Genomic DNA, 15,555 nt, shown 5'->3' on the forward strand with positions numbered 1-15,555 from the left:
TTTTACTTTAAGCAATTACTTTAATTTCCACCGGATGAATGTAATATATAATCAGTCAATGAACAAAGATAATTGTGAACACATTAGCAGCTCATAGTAAACACACAATGGAATAACAAAACAAATGAATCCAAAAGGCCAGAGTTATGAATAATTCGTACAGCAAAGCATAAATTGTATAGCTTAAACTATTACCAGTGCATGCTCAAAAATGATTACCACCAAAACTAGAGCTCAATTATATACACACAGTGTCAATAGGAAACATTAGCCTAATTTTCTTTAGGCAAATGAGTATTTTAATAAAACTTTATTCTTAAATCCAGAAAATACACATCGTTCCTTCCATTTTTCATAGCGATTTAAAAAGGGTAAATTATAGTTCCTAATAATATAATTCCTCTCAAAGCATTTCTCTTATGTTTAAATTAAATCATTTTGAATGACTTTTTACAATACAGACGTCAATGGAGACACATCAATGTCAGGAATAATATGCTCTATTATATTAACTAACATTTGACTGAAGGAGACTGCTGAGGTAACAGGGTGAACTGAATTCTTAAAAGTAATAAAATAAGAATATGTAGGCTATACACAATTATGACTTAACAGGGTTCATAAAAATGCTTCAATGTGCAAATAGGTCACATCTGGATGGATTAATTATCCTATGAACTCTCAAATAAAATGTTATCTAAACTAGACTTTTTCACTGCATTTTTGCATTTAATGATGAGATCTTAAATAGAAGTGCTATATATAGGCCTGTATGTTAGTTTTCACAAAACTACCACCCTAAATCCTTTTGCTGGCTTGTTATCTTTGGAAATAACACATCTCAGGAAGCTCAAACCCTGTCAAAAGCAACCCACCCAAAATGTGAATGCCTTTATATATTATGGCACTCCAAACAGCAGCATTATTTACATTACTCTATTTTTTTTATTATAATAAATTTTTTTTTAAAAATTCCACCTTCATGTGGAAAAGTCTTTCCCCTCACCAATCCCTCATTTACAGACATTTCTTTTAATTATCAACACTCAAAAACGTGACGAAAGTGACAGTGTCTAAAATGATTTATATGGAACTTTATGGTGCTCAAATGGAAATCATGTCTATGACATTATGAAGGCAAAGTCCTAATAATGTGTCATATCTGCGCATTGCAACATTAGAGAAGGTTTTGTGGCTTGAAGTTTTGTACATTTACAAACATGTCCGAATGCATTTGTTGATCCCAGTCTGGGAAGCAAGCAAAGATCATCCTTGTGACACTTTAGGGATATATACATGCTGTTCTTATTCATAAAGACTTGAGGAGACCGTCTTAGAACTCCTCATGTACGTTACGGGCATAGTCCATGAGTTTGCTGCCAGTGAAGTACTCGCTGTATTTAAGGATCTCCTCTAGTTCCAGGTTGTGGTTTTGGTTCTCATCCGCCACAGCAATCATCTGCTTGGCTTCATTCAGGGCGTTGTACTCATTCATAGGGTCCATGTATTCCTGTTTGACAGAAGGAATATCAGCAAGGCACAGATATTCATTCAAATGAGATGCTATAAATGTATTCTTATCCTTTAACAGCACTTATGAAAGAGGACCAACCTCCAGCTCTTCCATGGTTACAATCATATCATGGTTAGCGTCAATGACTTCTTCAAACTCCTTCTTCCTTTCACGAACCCAGTCGTCATCGATGTCTTGGGCCTGCTGATTCTCCACAGTTCCCATGGGGAGGGAGATAAATTCAGCAAGAGTCAACTTTCCATCTCCATCTTGATCTGTTTAGAAAACATATAGGGTTTGTTTACCAATAAGAATCACAAGAAATGTGTTGCCATTTCTTGGGTATGAATTTCAGATTTATATGCTTACCAAGATCTCGGACGATCTCCTTGACCATGTATCTCAGCATGCCTCTGCTGTGCTCTGGATGCAGGAACGAGAGGAACTCCTCTTCATTCAGCAGCTGGTCAGCTGGAGGGTTATCTGCCTGGAACCAGCGATCCTTCAAGCTCTCCAGAACCTCCTGAGCTGTAGTGAGGCCATATTTTATTCATATCATTTTAAATGGCTTTGTTATGAGTACTAGACCATATCAGGCAAACACATCTTCTACATTGCAACTTACTTTCTTCATCCACTTTCAATTCTTCATTGTTTTTTATCTTCTCAGCTACTTCTTTTTCATTAAAACCTTTGCTGGCCAAAAACTTCACACGGTATTCATCCCAAGTTACATGTTCTGCGAGAGAACAATTTGAGCAGATTAAATTGAAATTGGCAGTCAAGACCATTGTTAAGTGTTATGAAATCATCATGCCAGATGTCAAAAACAGGATACATATTATTTTGCTCTAGTAAAACACAGGAAACCTTTTTAACTACAAATCATGTTTAAACTTACCTGAAATCTATTTCAACATATCTCTACTTGACAAATAATTTCATTATGCCATTGGTCTAAATAACAACATCCACTTACCATCCCCATCAGGGTCCACGGCACGAAAACTGAGCTTGTTTTCTTTAACGGCCTCTTGAAAATGTTCTTCCGTCTTCTCCATGATCCAGCGCTGCATTTCTTTAGCACTGACACTCCTGTCTTTATTAATATCCACCCTAGAAACAGAGAGTAAAGGTTTGATGATGCAGCTATAGGCACGATTAGGTGAAATTAGGTGATAAGATATTTATGGCATCAACACTTTAAAGTAATCAATCATTTGCTTAATGCATAGGATTGATTGTTTTTAAAGTCAGCATGAAATGGAAATTCACCCTTTTTTCTAAATGCATCTTATTGTGAACAATACATCATACATGTTTCATTATTTTTTATTTTATTCAAATTTTGTTTAGCTTGTAATTTAATCAAAATATCATAACCCAATCTTCTGACAAAGATACCAGACTTCTCTCTGGTGATGCATGAGGGACTTCAATCATTTTGTCTACTTAAACCATGTTCTTTTGACTGCAAGCTTGCATTAAGAGCTGCCTCTATCCAATCAACAGAACCCTGCCTTACATTTTTTCTATCCATTTCACTCAGATGTATGTCACATTACAGAAGAAAAGATCTGTCATCTGTCATCTACTTCCGTTTCATCACAACTTGCAATAATTGCTCACTGTTCATTGGGTTAAACTAGAAATGCCTTTAGAATGACACCCAAAGCACATCATGGGAAAATCGCACTGTTTCCACAGCTGTGTACATACTTGGTAAAGATTTCAATAAGTTTCTTCCTGTTCCGTCTGGGCTCAGAGTCCTCCTCAAACTCCTCCATCTCCTTCCCGAGAAACACCTCCTGATGAAAGTCTTTATTGAGGTGACCGTCCATTTCCATCTTCACACCGTTCAGATGGTCAGGTGGAAGGATCTCATTGTCCTCTTTGCTGTTGGGGTGTTTGTCTTTTAACGCTGACATATTTGCTGGCCTGGCCTGAACATTCAAAGCCAGCATTGCAAATACTGCCAAAGTTGAGGCGCACAAAAGTTGAGGCTGAGATCTTCTCCGGTTAGACATGGTTTTACTGCTTAAACAGATGTAGGAACATTACGTTAAAGCAAACATATGCGTATATATATTAACACACCAGTCTTAATTATTTGCTGGTTTTAAATGGATTTTGAGCACTTTAGCATGGTCAGACTGGGAAACCAGCTTAAATCAGCTTAAATCAGCTTTTTTTTTTATATTGAGAGCAATATCAAATATGAAAGACTTCTTTAGTACGCGGTGGACTGACAGAATCATACCCATTAATTTATTAGTTAGCGTTTAATATTAGCCTACTCAGTACTGAATCAGTATCAGCACATAATGTTTGACAACACCTGTCTCAATGCAGCTTGTGAACGGAAATAAATAACAAGCTAACGTTACCTACCTGTACGTTTGAACGGTCCTTTCCAAAAAGTAAGTATCAGATGAATGAACAGAAGCCAGTGGCCTGCTGTATTTAAAGCAGCTTGAGCGGACTGTTTATGTGCAGCTCATCGCGCAGTTCCTGTACACGTCGCCACTCGAGACCAAACGCTGCTGGCTGGAGCGGTTTATGGCCCTGAACGCGACGTCCTCCCTCTCTGGACTCAGATAACACACAAACACATACAGGACAGACCGATGACCGCAAGAGTTCACGAGGACTAACACCAGGAAGGCGTTGAGCAAAGAAACATTGCTACGTTGTCAGGATCGCGTGTCTTCTTCTTGTGTAACATTAGGTGAGGGATACCGCGCACATATCGCCATCTACTGTACCAGCAGACCAATGCCTATGAAATATGCCATGAGACAAATGTCTGTTTACCTTTCATATCAGTTTTTTTCTCTCACCATCTGTGCTGAAAGCCGTACTTGTTTAGATATCTCAGACTCACATTAGCTTCTTGTTATTCTCCATTGGGGGCCTGTTGAACAGTTACAGAAAATACATAAAGTTTTAATTATGAACATGATGTGCTTGAGAATCCATGATGCATCACATACTAACAGTCCTGGACCTGGTGCAACGATTAAAATATGGTGGCCGATAGACCCTGAGGTTACTCAGTCCCTAGTTGTGCTATTTTTCTGTGTGATGGAGAAGTACCTGCGCACTAGTGTGCTACCTTTGCCCAGAGCAGAAGAATGAATAGTTAAAATGAACTAAATAGATAAAATAGTTAGAATGTTCACCAAGGCTGCATTCATTTGATCAAAAACACAGTAAAACAAAACAATAATATTGTGAAATAATATGAAATATTTAAAATAGTCTCAGAGAAATCAAACAACTGGTATAGAACTGTTTTAAAGCAATGTGATGTAAAAGACATGTTTGACCAGCTGACTGATCTGGTTCTTTTAGAGAAGATCTGAGCATTTAAATTAATTTATATGGGGTCATCTAATAACATGAAATACCTCCATCTGCATGTATACATTCTGAGAGTGTTAGAAATATATAGTACAAACAATATTTTTTTTGTATCGTACTTACCCCAAACTTTTAGTAGTGTATCAAGGTTTCCATTTTAATCAGCAAAAATAGTTTTCAGCATTGATAATAATAAGAAAAGCTTCGTGAGAAGCTTTCTGAAGGATCATGTGACACTGAAAACTGCTGTGAATGTTAGTAATGGCTGCTGAAAATTCAGCTTTCCCATCCCTGGAATAAATTACAATTTATAATATGTTAAAATTGAAGACAGTAATTTTAAATTGTATTAATTGTTAATAATATTGTTGTTTTACTGTATTATAACACATTAAAACAACAATGCAATTTGTATATTGATTTAATATACATTACATTTGCATATTAAGTTAATATACATAAAAAACTAGACTGACCAAATTTAGTCCAGAAATGAATTTGTTACTGCATCTTTATTTCCAGCCACCAGAGGGGAGAAGAGCACCAAGGCATGTAGGATATCTCCCAGTATTGTTGCTCTACTGAGAGACAGTGCTGTACACTTAACAAAGTTACACAAATCTGCATAATGTAATTTGTCACTTAGATTAATACGATCATTCATTTTACATTAATGTGTAACAGTAAGAACAATAATTGATCAATAACATGAACAGATTGTGGTTGTTTTGTAGAAATACTACCAGGATCACTAAAATTACACGCACCCTAAATGCCATGTTTTGCAAGTTGTTGCATATAATGGGAAAATATTGTTTGTACTGTGGATTATGTTTCTGACAGTCATCTTAGTATTTGTACATGCAGATGGATGTAGTTCTAGTTATTAGGTGACTCCACATCAATTCATATAAACATTCAGCTCTTCTCTAAAAGACCCAGATATCTAGTCAGCTGGTCAAACATCACTTTACTGCCTTGAAGCAGTTCTTTCTGAGTTGTTAGAATTAGAATGTGACTAAATGTCACATGTAGAGAGCTACTGCAAAGTAGGACAGTACACCACACACACACACACACACACACACACACACACACACAGAGATTTACACCTACACACATGAACACGCATTCCCTAGAGTCTGCCTGCCAAAGAGCTCTCCCTCAAGACTTGAGTATTTCATTAGTGAGATAAAACAGGGCTGAGCCCACTGAGGTTGCCAGTTTCACTGATGAGGAAAAGAGAAGCAGGGGAATCAGAAAGAAAGAGAGAGAGACAGAGAGGGGGCTGTGATAAACTCTGCTGCGAGCCCTCCTGTAAGCAGAGTGAGAGAGTGCAGGAGCAACAGCATAAGATCTGGAGAGGGTGAAAACACAACTGTGAGCAAGACCTACCACAAAGTCCACACAGATCTCGCACTTTGAGGTGAGCGTACATGTGTTTTTGTCACCCTGCAGAACTGGGCTGATGCATTTAGGTGCGATCGTCCCGTCAAGTGCTTCTCTGCTTTGAAGTTGGCCGTGGGGGACTGTTTTTTTCCCTGCAAGGAAAAAAAGGCAAGAGAAGGCCAAAAGCTACAAAAACTGGAGTGTTTCCAACTTCCAATTCCCTCAGGACATTTTTTTTTCCCACCTCGGCTTCAAGAAGGAAGCACATATGAAGACTGATGGGGCAAGACCTCAGCATTGCTTACCAGAAAATCGGCTCAGATGTTTGCTGTCAGCTCAGCGACGACCTGTCATTTCCCAGGACCACTCTACACTTGACACATTTCATAGTCGAGTAAGCTTTGCTTTGTTTTTGCCTAAAGAGCCCTTGCTTCACACTGCTGGCAGTTGAGAAGATCAAGACCAGGCTGAGGTATCAGGTAGAGTGGACAAGTCCCTTAATCACTTTGCCTGCCTATTACAGTATTCTTCTTCCAGTTAGGTCAAGCGTTGGGGACGTCTCGCTGTTCCTTTGTATTTCTCGAAGTCGAGAACTTCCCACAGTGAGAAAGAGTCTGCTTTCTGACCCAACTACGGTGTCCTGGCTGGTGGGCTGAAGATGCGTTGCTGGCTGCTAGCTGTGGTGACGGCAGTGCTCTGGACCCAGTGCATCCGTCTAGGGTGGGCTGAAGGCAGGAAGACACGTAAGAGACCGAAGGAGCTTGCTCCGCAGCACACCGAAGCATTCAACACCACTATTTCCAACAGTGAGGAGCTGGATGGCAGCACAAAGGTATATGCCATAATAGTTTCTCATTGCTTTTCTTATATGTTTAAGCTATGCTCATTTCCCAGCTCTGCACATGAAACTGCTTATGATTCCACATCAGAAGTGTTCTATTATTGTTTTATATAAGATAATTTTTAGAAAAAATATTTGAAATTGTCCCATTTGAGCTACAACAGCTTGTTACTGAGGCTGCATCCTCAAAAGTGCATATTTGTACCTTACCCCTAAAAAGTGTTTATTATTACCTTAAGTACATGTTAGTATCTTAACGTACTAATATGCAGTCAACAGTGTAATTTTGAAGGTACGGCCCATGGGACAAGCTAAAGGTACAATTTTTGCACATTTTCAGGGTATGTCATATGGCTGCTATTTATTCTGTTTTTGATGATGGTTGATTTTTGCAATTGGCTTGTTCTATCATGTGTCTTCATTTTACTAACAAACTTCTGATATTGCAGTAATCACTCAATCTCAAGGTTGTGAAAACTCACAGACCGCTGACGCCACTGTTACTATGTTTTACATGTCTTGGGGCTCTGTTTTATTGAGAACCTCACCCTAACTGGGTACTAAAATTGCATGAAAAATGATAGAAGACACGATACAACACATTGGTTATATACATTACCGTTCAAAAATTTGCGGTCAGTAAGATTTTTATTTTTTTTGCTTTAAATTAATCCAATGTTACAGTAAAGACATTTTTAATGTTACAGAAGATTTCTATTTCAAATAAATGCTGTTCTTTTGATTTTTTTTTTTAAAATTAATTCACGAATCCTGAAAAAAACTAAATTCATTGTTTCCACAAAAAAATCAAGTGGAACAACCATTTTAAACATAATAAGAAGAAATGTTTCTTGAGGGCCAAATCAGCATATTAGAAAGATTTCTGAAGGATGTGACACTGAAGACTAGAGTAATGCCTGCTGAAAGGATTAACAGGCAATGCACAGAATAATAAATTATATACCTGAAATGCACTTTAAGTTATTTAGATAAAAAACATCTGCCAAATGTGTAAATGTAATGCATTTAGTGACCAATCATTCCTCACAGTGTGTCAAATTCACCCTGTTACAGCCAGGCAGAGAAAATACCCCAGAGTGATGTGTTTTAATTGCTCTGTTAAATATGTCAGCACACTCATCAGAAAGCAAAGCCGACTGCATTTGGCACTTACAGTTGTCTCTCATACTTTGTAAATGCGCCTGAGCAGAAGTCGTCAGCTGCTTTGCGAACTTTGACTATTTAAACAAGCTTACAGAGCGAGCTCATCCAAAGCCCATGATGGAAATGCTACAAGCATTTTTGATTAGCTTGGCACAGACTCAAACACGTATGTTTCTTGAGAAATAGACTGGTCTAATTCTTCAGAACAGCTCAAAAGAATGAGATTCAGAATGATAAATAGAACGGTTTGAAGGCTATAATGTGTGAAATTGATGATTGAGGCATGAGATATGGGAAGAATGCACATTCAGAAGGTCTGATCAGAGCATTGATTAGTCATCTCAGTAGTGGTTTTCTACCAGAGCGTGAAGGAGGGCTCTCTCTCTCTCTCTCTCTCTCTCTCTCTCTCTCTCTCTCTCTCTCTCTCTCTCTCTCTCTCTCTCTCTCTCTCTCTCTCTCTCTCTCTCTCTCTCTCTCTCTCTCTCTCTCTCTCTCTCTCTCTCTCTCTTTCCCAGCCCATTGATTCTGTCATTCACAGGCCAGGCTGACTCCGCTGTGTCTGGGACATCCGATAGGGGCGGTGCGGCCCCCTGAAAAAACTGGGGCATCAGGCCGCATAAGCCCCTCACAAAGCCTCACAGAAAGGGTCCTGAAAGAGGACACCTCGAGAAGGATTAGTCACTCTCCCTCCCCTTGGTTACATTCTTTTCATCTTGTCCCGTACAATCAGAGAGTAATGACATAATCACTCTAAAACCCAATGTTTTGCCAGATTTGTCACTGCCAGAAAGCGTCACTCGGGCTGGGGACCTTGGGTGATATTCATAGGGATGGAGAACATCTTTACAGGTATAAGTGGGTTTTGTTGGATCCATATGCTACTTGATGTCCAGCCACCAATATATGTCATAGGCCTATTCGATTCTTAAAATCCCAATATCAGTTCTTTACTTTGTGCTTATTGTCCTGTAGATGTCACTGCGTTCTGCGTTTTTCATTTACATTTAGCAGGGTGTGATGAGGGCTTCATTCAAAATCAACACAGCCAGTGTAGTCTGATTCATGAACAAATGACTCTTATGATACGCTTCCTTTTAGTAAATCAAAAAACAAGCAATGCAATCAGTGTAATTAGATTCACAGACAAATGGATCTTATGAGCAGGTTCATTTATTGAAGCAAAAAATACAGCACAACCAGTGTAATGACAATAATGAGCCAGTTCTGTTTAGCGAATCAAACATAGCGCAACCAGTGTAATTCGCCTCACGAATGAACAACTCTTATGAGTTGGTTCATTTTAGTGACTTAAAACATACAGTGCAGTGCAACCAGTGTAGTTCGATTCATGAAACAAAGGACTCTTATGAGCCGGTTGTTTTTAGTGAATCAGAACATACTGCGTGACCAGTGTAGTTTAATTCACATAACAAAGAACTCTCTTGAGACGATTCTTTTAATGATTATTCGAAAAGATGAGTTACCTGTTTAAATCAAATGTTGCCCTGTCTATTATAGCCCTATATATTAATTAACAGAGATGTATTTTTTTATATGGCAGAAATATAGACTAATGAATCAGAATCAAGTTATATAGAATCAACAGTAGATTCTTATCGCGAGCTTGTGAATCTGAATCAAATCCAATCGAGAATCGATACACAGCCCTACACAAGAGTGACCAGTGAATAGTGATTGGTCTCTGTTTTGACTTGAGTAGTTGAAGAAGCCATGAAAACATTGTGTTCTCAAAAACAGAGATTTTATAAATGTGAATTTTTTTTTATATTAAAAATGACTTATTTGCAAATGTGATTAATTGCAAAGAATAGAAATATTTTAATCCAGCCCTACTATTTACTTGAACAGCGGCCATTGGGACATTAACATTAGGACACAGAGTACAGGGAACAGAGGAACAATATGTACAGACATTAAATGGGGTACAAATAACTCAAATCAAAAAACCAAAATACACAACTTTTCCTATAGCACTTCATATGAACGTCTCACACAATTTTTTCGTTAGCTAAAATTTTAATATTATGCATTACATAGCTATGTACGTGAGATATAATCTTAAAATTACCCTATTTTATCTCTTTTGTGTTCAAAATTACTCCTGAACGTTCACAATCACAAAACCCACAGGAATTATTTGCCATCCTGGTGAGTGCAGCATTACGGTACGTCGCTGTAAGTGTTTATCTGAAGTATTTCTCAGCTGTCCATTTGACCTACCACAGATAATAAGGGAAATGAGCACCAGCACAAACTAGCTCAACATTATAATTTGCACACAAAGCAGGTGTGATGCTGCAATCAGACTCTCTTCAACTCTTTGACTTTTTTATGGCGAGAGGAGGGCAGGATAATTCCTCAGTAGATCTCATAATAAGACTTGTGGCTCTCTCTCCCCTCACATGTCTTCACTAGCCAGGAATGCACACTTGATATACATATAAATATCTAAACAATGTTTACCCTGGTACAATGGCATGGGACAGCGAGAGTTAATAAAACAACACAAAGCCTCATTACCTCGCCTACATGTTAGTTTTGTAAAGTTACAAGTGTATTCTGACACATACATGTTGTTGTGCTTGGTACGAGTGAAGACAGAGAGTAAATTGGATATACATGCGAAAGAAAAACTCTTATCTGTTGACCATTTGGAGTGTGTTAGTTATCAGACCTTGTCCACAGGGAAGGAATTACTGAATAATGAGGCCTCGGTAATGAAATATACAGTGGTGCCGGGTCTGTTACATGTTAAATGATGGCCTTTGAAGCTTTCTGCTGCTTGATATCCAGCCAAATAATCACTTCTCTTTTCGTATCTCTATGTTCTGAGTTCCAAAGCAGTAATGACTTGGTACCAAAAGAAACCATAATTGCAGGTAAGAATCTGAGGTGTGGTGTGAATGCGTCCATATAATCAAACCCATAAATCTGTGTACCGACCCATAAAGCTGTGTTTGGGAACATACCATCATCGCAATTTGTTCTCTCGCACACATACCGTGTCCATGAGACTAAGGAAAGTGAATATTAATGTACAGCCATATTTGGTGCCCTTCATGGCTGGCTTTCATATGTCAGGGTATATATGAGAAATGGTGGGTGAATTGGGAAGTAATGGGCGTGTGACATGGAGGATGCACGCAAATCCGCCTATCTGTCGATATGGTAAAGGGGGATCCTTCCCCAAAGGCATGGGATGGGTAAAATCATCAAGCCATGCATGGATAAATGCACAGTCATGATACACCCTTCGAGAAACAACAATAACTTTGGGAAAGCCCTCAGTCGCTGTTTCTCACTGTAAAGCACCTGTATAGTGTTTTTTTGCCAACTATTTCTGATGTGTTTGTATTGCACGCTTTATTTATTTTTCAATGTAAACTGGTGTTATTTTTATGGGAACGGCTATTGCATCTTTGTAGTGTTGACAATAGTCCTGAGGAACATGTTTTATACATGTTATTGTAAGTATTTTTAATTTTCAAATAGTATTTCAAACAGACATTTGAATTTGGGGCTGAATGCTTTTAAAAAATGTTACATTTAGACAGGAATAGACCTAATAGTTTGGTATTTTTAGTCAGTGTGTTACTGTAATGTCTGGTAAATTTTGGACCTGAGGTACAAAGATCAACAAACAGAAGCAATTTCTTCATAAAATGTCACTAAACCTAATGGTTGTGTTAGAACAGACCCAGTTTGTGAAGTCTTAGATAGGAATAGACCTAATGGTTTGGTATTTTTAGTCAGTGTGTTACTGTAATGTCTGGTAAATTTTGGAGCTGAGGTACAAAGATCAACAAACAGAAGCAATTTCTTCATAAAATGTCACTAAACCTAATGGTTGTGTTAGAACAGACCCAGTTTGTGAAGTCTGGACTGTATACTTGTCACTGAGTTAATGTCAAATAAAAACATTTTGTGTCATTTCGTACCTTCAGACTGTGTAATGAAATGGATATGCAGCCTAGATGAGGTTATAAGGTTTTTCACAATTAAACACTGCTGCATAATTGTTGATTGTGGCCTCCAGGCAGATTTTTATGGCCGTGTTTATGTTTGCTGTGGCGTGCTGCCACAAAAATATAGTCTCTGATGGTTTTCTCTGAAAATAAACTGATTTTTTCTCTCTCTCTTTCTGAATACACAGTGAGCACTAAGAATTGTGGAGAAATGTTGCATTGTTAATCAAGCTAATTATCTGAACACAGTTCAAATCTAAAAATAATTCTGTTTAATATGTATATGTTGGAACTGTTATATTCTATTCTTACCTAAATAATGTTTTAAGACTATTAAGTTAATCATTTAAACTAATTACTAATTATTGCAATGGTTTTTCATCAATCCTCAGAAACAACTCTAACAATACACTAATAGGTGCACTGCAGATTTAATTGAATTGCCCAGGCACTTTGTTTTGGTAAACCCCAAAAAATGAAATTGCATTTGGCAAACCACCATTTACAATTAAACAGAAGTTTGAAACGCTACATAAGTAAATGACTTTGTAATTACAGATTCCTGCTTGCACTTGCAGAAGAGTTAGCAGATACTTTTGAGACATTTAGAAGTTAGGGGCTGTTCATGGTGTGGACAAAAACAGACAGAAACATTCTTCAAAATGTCTTCTTTTGATTTCCACGGTTGAAAGGAAGATATGGAACAACGTGAGGTTAAGTAAATAACACAATTTTCATTTTTGGGTGAACCTCTTAACTAATTAACAAAAAAAAAAAAAATTATATATATATACAGTATATATTAGATGCAGTTTCCATAATGTGTTCATTTACTTATGTGAAAATAGCTTTGTGTTTGCTTAGTGGGGCTATTATAAAGTCTCTTTTCTCAGCTTTCTTTCAAACTCTCGTCGAAACTCTTTTGAAAAAAACTTTTTTTACTCAGTCTCTAATGGAGCATTTGGCAGCTTTGCTCCACACAGCTCTGCTGTTTTAACAGCCCCAAAACAAACTCATCAGAGAAAAATCCACCCTATATGCTGAGATAATAACAGCTTGCCATGATCTGTCATGATCTGAAATACTTCAGTGTACAGGGCTTTTCATACAAACCATGGTACCGCTGTCAACCGAATCGACTGTGTACAGAGCACCCTGAAATATTGGAAAGTTTTTCGCACTGAGCAGACCGCTGCACATTCCATATCAGCCTAAAGTCTCTGTGAAAATGTTCCTTTGTATCCAATAAAACATTTCAGAGAACTTTAACTGTATGTCCATACTTATAGAATCCTTGCTTTCTGACAGTCAGAGAATGGTCTATACTTTCTGAGTAAAGAACATGAGGGAACATGATGAAATGAGATTGCATGGATATAGATGTGTCTCCACAAACTTCTACGACATTTCCGAGCAGCAACTTCAGGCAAGTTAATCCTTGTCTTGACAGAATTACGGATCCTCCCCGTACACCGACTGATCCAAATCTGATCATTCGAAGTGTTAATGGAAGTTCCTCGTATATTTTGGTGAATGTGTTGACTTGTCCACCTTGCCAATCTTGTGGAAACTGATTGTAACTCTCTTGGCGAGGCAAAAAGACAGTACATTCCCCTTAAGCTTTAAGTTAGCTTCTGTGCTAGCATCTGTGGCTTATACTTCTATTTGGCACAGGAAATTAAACAACTCAATGGACCTGCCAAAGTCGATATTGATCCTTAATAGAACCATGTTGAATCAACAGTATTTGGGGGACTTCATGACCTGAGCATTTGTTCTTTTTGGTAATATTAGAATCCTGCAGATCTTTTATGGCACGACTAGCCTGCTCTGCGCTGCTTTGACATACTGATGATACAGTATGTATTTATAAAGCATTCCATAAAAGACAATGGAAAAGAAACAAATGATGTTTTCTCCCAGTGTTTGTGGAAGATCTGAGGGATTGCCTTCTGCTGTAACGGTATCTGTACAAATCTGTCTGTCTTTTGGCTGTCTCCAGGCTCCTAATTCACAACAATAACACTCAGACATCCAACATGCGAGAGGCTTGTGTGCTAGTTAAGTTGTTTATTTTGTCTCCTGTCACAAGAATAGAGAGAGAGAAAAAATTACACCCAAGCAAAAATATGAGCTTGTCTCATTCCAGTATGTATAAGAAAAACAAGGGGTTACTTTTTTTACAGCTTAACATGAGGCAGGTCTTTCTGTGAAGAGATGCAGCGTGTTAGTTTAACAGATAAGTGATCCAGGTCTCTGTGCCAAACCTAAACAAATTCCATTTCAGACAGCTCACCTCTACAACTTTTCTCTATCTCTGTTTCTATCTCAACCGCAGTCACTTGAAGTTTAGGGAAGGGCTCAAGGAGATTCAATTCATATTTGTGGTTACTGGGATTTATAAAGCCTTGCGTTTCATCTAAATGAAAACATCGTCAGCTCCTCAGCATTGTTGGTGGTTAGTTGGTCAAGTAACAATTATATTTATATAAATATTTATATTTCATATTTATATAATTATTTCAGATTTAGTTTTTTTTTTTTTTTATATTATTTTTATTACATTTTCTTGAAACACAAGACTGACACATGTACATACCGTGTCTGTAACAATACTTACTATGTACAGAAAAGAAAAGAAAACAAACAAACAAACACTAGGGGCTCATATTACATAAAAAGAAGGGCTGCACGATAAATCGCATGCGATATTTAACGCGCATCTTGTCAGAAAGCCGGTTCTGTAATCAGCGGTAATAAATAATAAAAATGGACTCCAGATTTTCTTAAATTTAGCTTGTTTACCCTTAAGCATATTTCAGATTTAGTTAAGTATTCTGGTGGAGTGTAAATTAAATTTGTGGGTACTGTGTCAAAATGCTATTCAATTAAATGTCAAAGTATGTAGAGCGGGTCTTCACCTTTTAAATAAAAAATAAACTTTTTCTTAGCTTTTGAAATTTATAGATGAAATTCAATGCACGAACAACAAGGAGATAGATCTTAATAACTGGGTAAATATGGAATCATATTGACAGTATAATTTAAATGGTAAGGATCATTGTATGATTTTTACCTTATAAATGAATCTGAGTAACAATTCAATTAGTTAGCTTCTTTTTTTTCTTCAAAATATTACTTCATTGGTACTTTGCAGGGGTGTGATGTACACGAGTAAGGCTGATGATACATGGGGCAACTTTTTTTGAGCAATGTTGCTTGCACACTTTCTCATTGAGGATGGGTAACAAATTTCTATCTGGATACTTTAGATCGGTCGTGGGCCCTGTGTCTCACCT

At 37.5% G+C, this 15,555-nt stretch overlaps 2 protein-coding genes across 2 annotated transcripts in view; one reads left to right on the top strand and one right to left on the bottom strand.

Annotated features, from left to right (window-relative positions):
- Positions 1–4,243, bottom strand: LOC107687443 (45 kDa calcium-binding protein-like). The gene is made up of 7 exons (XM_016484796.1): positions 3,905–4,243; positions 3,233–3,547; positions 2,493–2,629; positions 2,139–2,252; positions 1,883–2,041; positions 1,613–1,788; positions 1–1,510 (listed from the first exon to the last, which is right to left on the bottom strand). Exons 2-7 carry the CDS (start codon positions 3,538–3,540, stop codon positions 1,334–1,336), a joined length of 1,071 nt encoding a protein of 356 aa, XP_016340282.1. The 5' UTR covers positions 3,541–3,547; positions 3,905–4,243; the 3' UTR covers positions 1–1,333.
- A 2,404-nt stretch (positions 4,244–6,647) lies between these two features.
- c1qtnf12 (C1q and TNF related 12) overlaps positions 6,648–15,555 on the top strand; it is a 19,040-nt gene continuing 10,132 nt past the window's right edge. Inside the window, exon 1 of the mRNA XM_016484841.1 lies at positions 6,648–7,097. Coding sequence (XP_016340327.1) covers positions 6,924–7,097 — 174 coding nt within the window. The 5' untranslated portion in view covers positions 6,648–6,923. The remainder of the gene's footprint in view (positions 7,098–15,555) is intronic.

The sequence above is a fragment of the Sinocyclocheilus anshuiensis genome, unplaced genomic scaffold, assembly GCF_001515605.1.
Source record: "Sinocyclocheilus anshuiensis isolate Anshui unplaced genomic scaffold, SAMN03320099.WGS_v1.1 scaffold1114, whole genome shotgun sequence".
Taxonomy (NCBI): Eukaryota; Metazoa; Chordata; class Actinopteri; order Cypriniformes; family Cyprinidae; genus Sinocyclocheilus; species Sinocyclocheilus anshuiensis.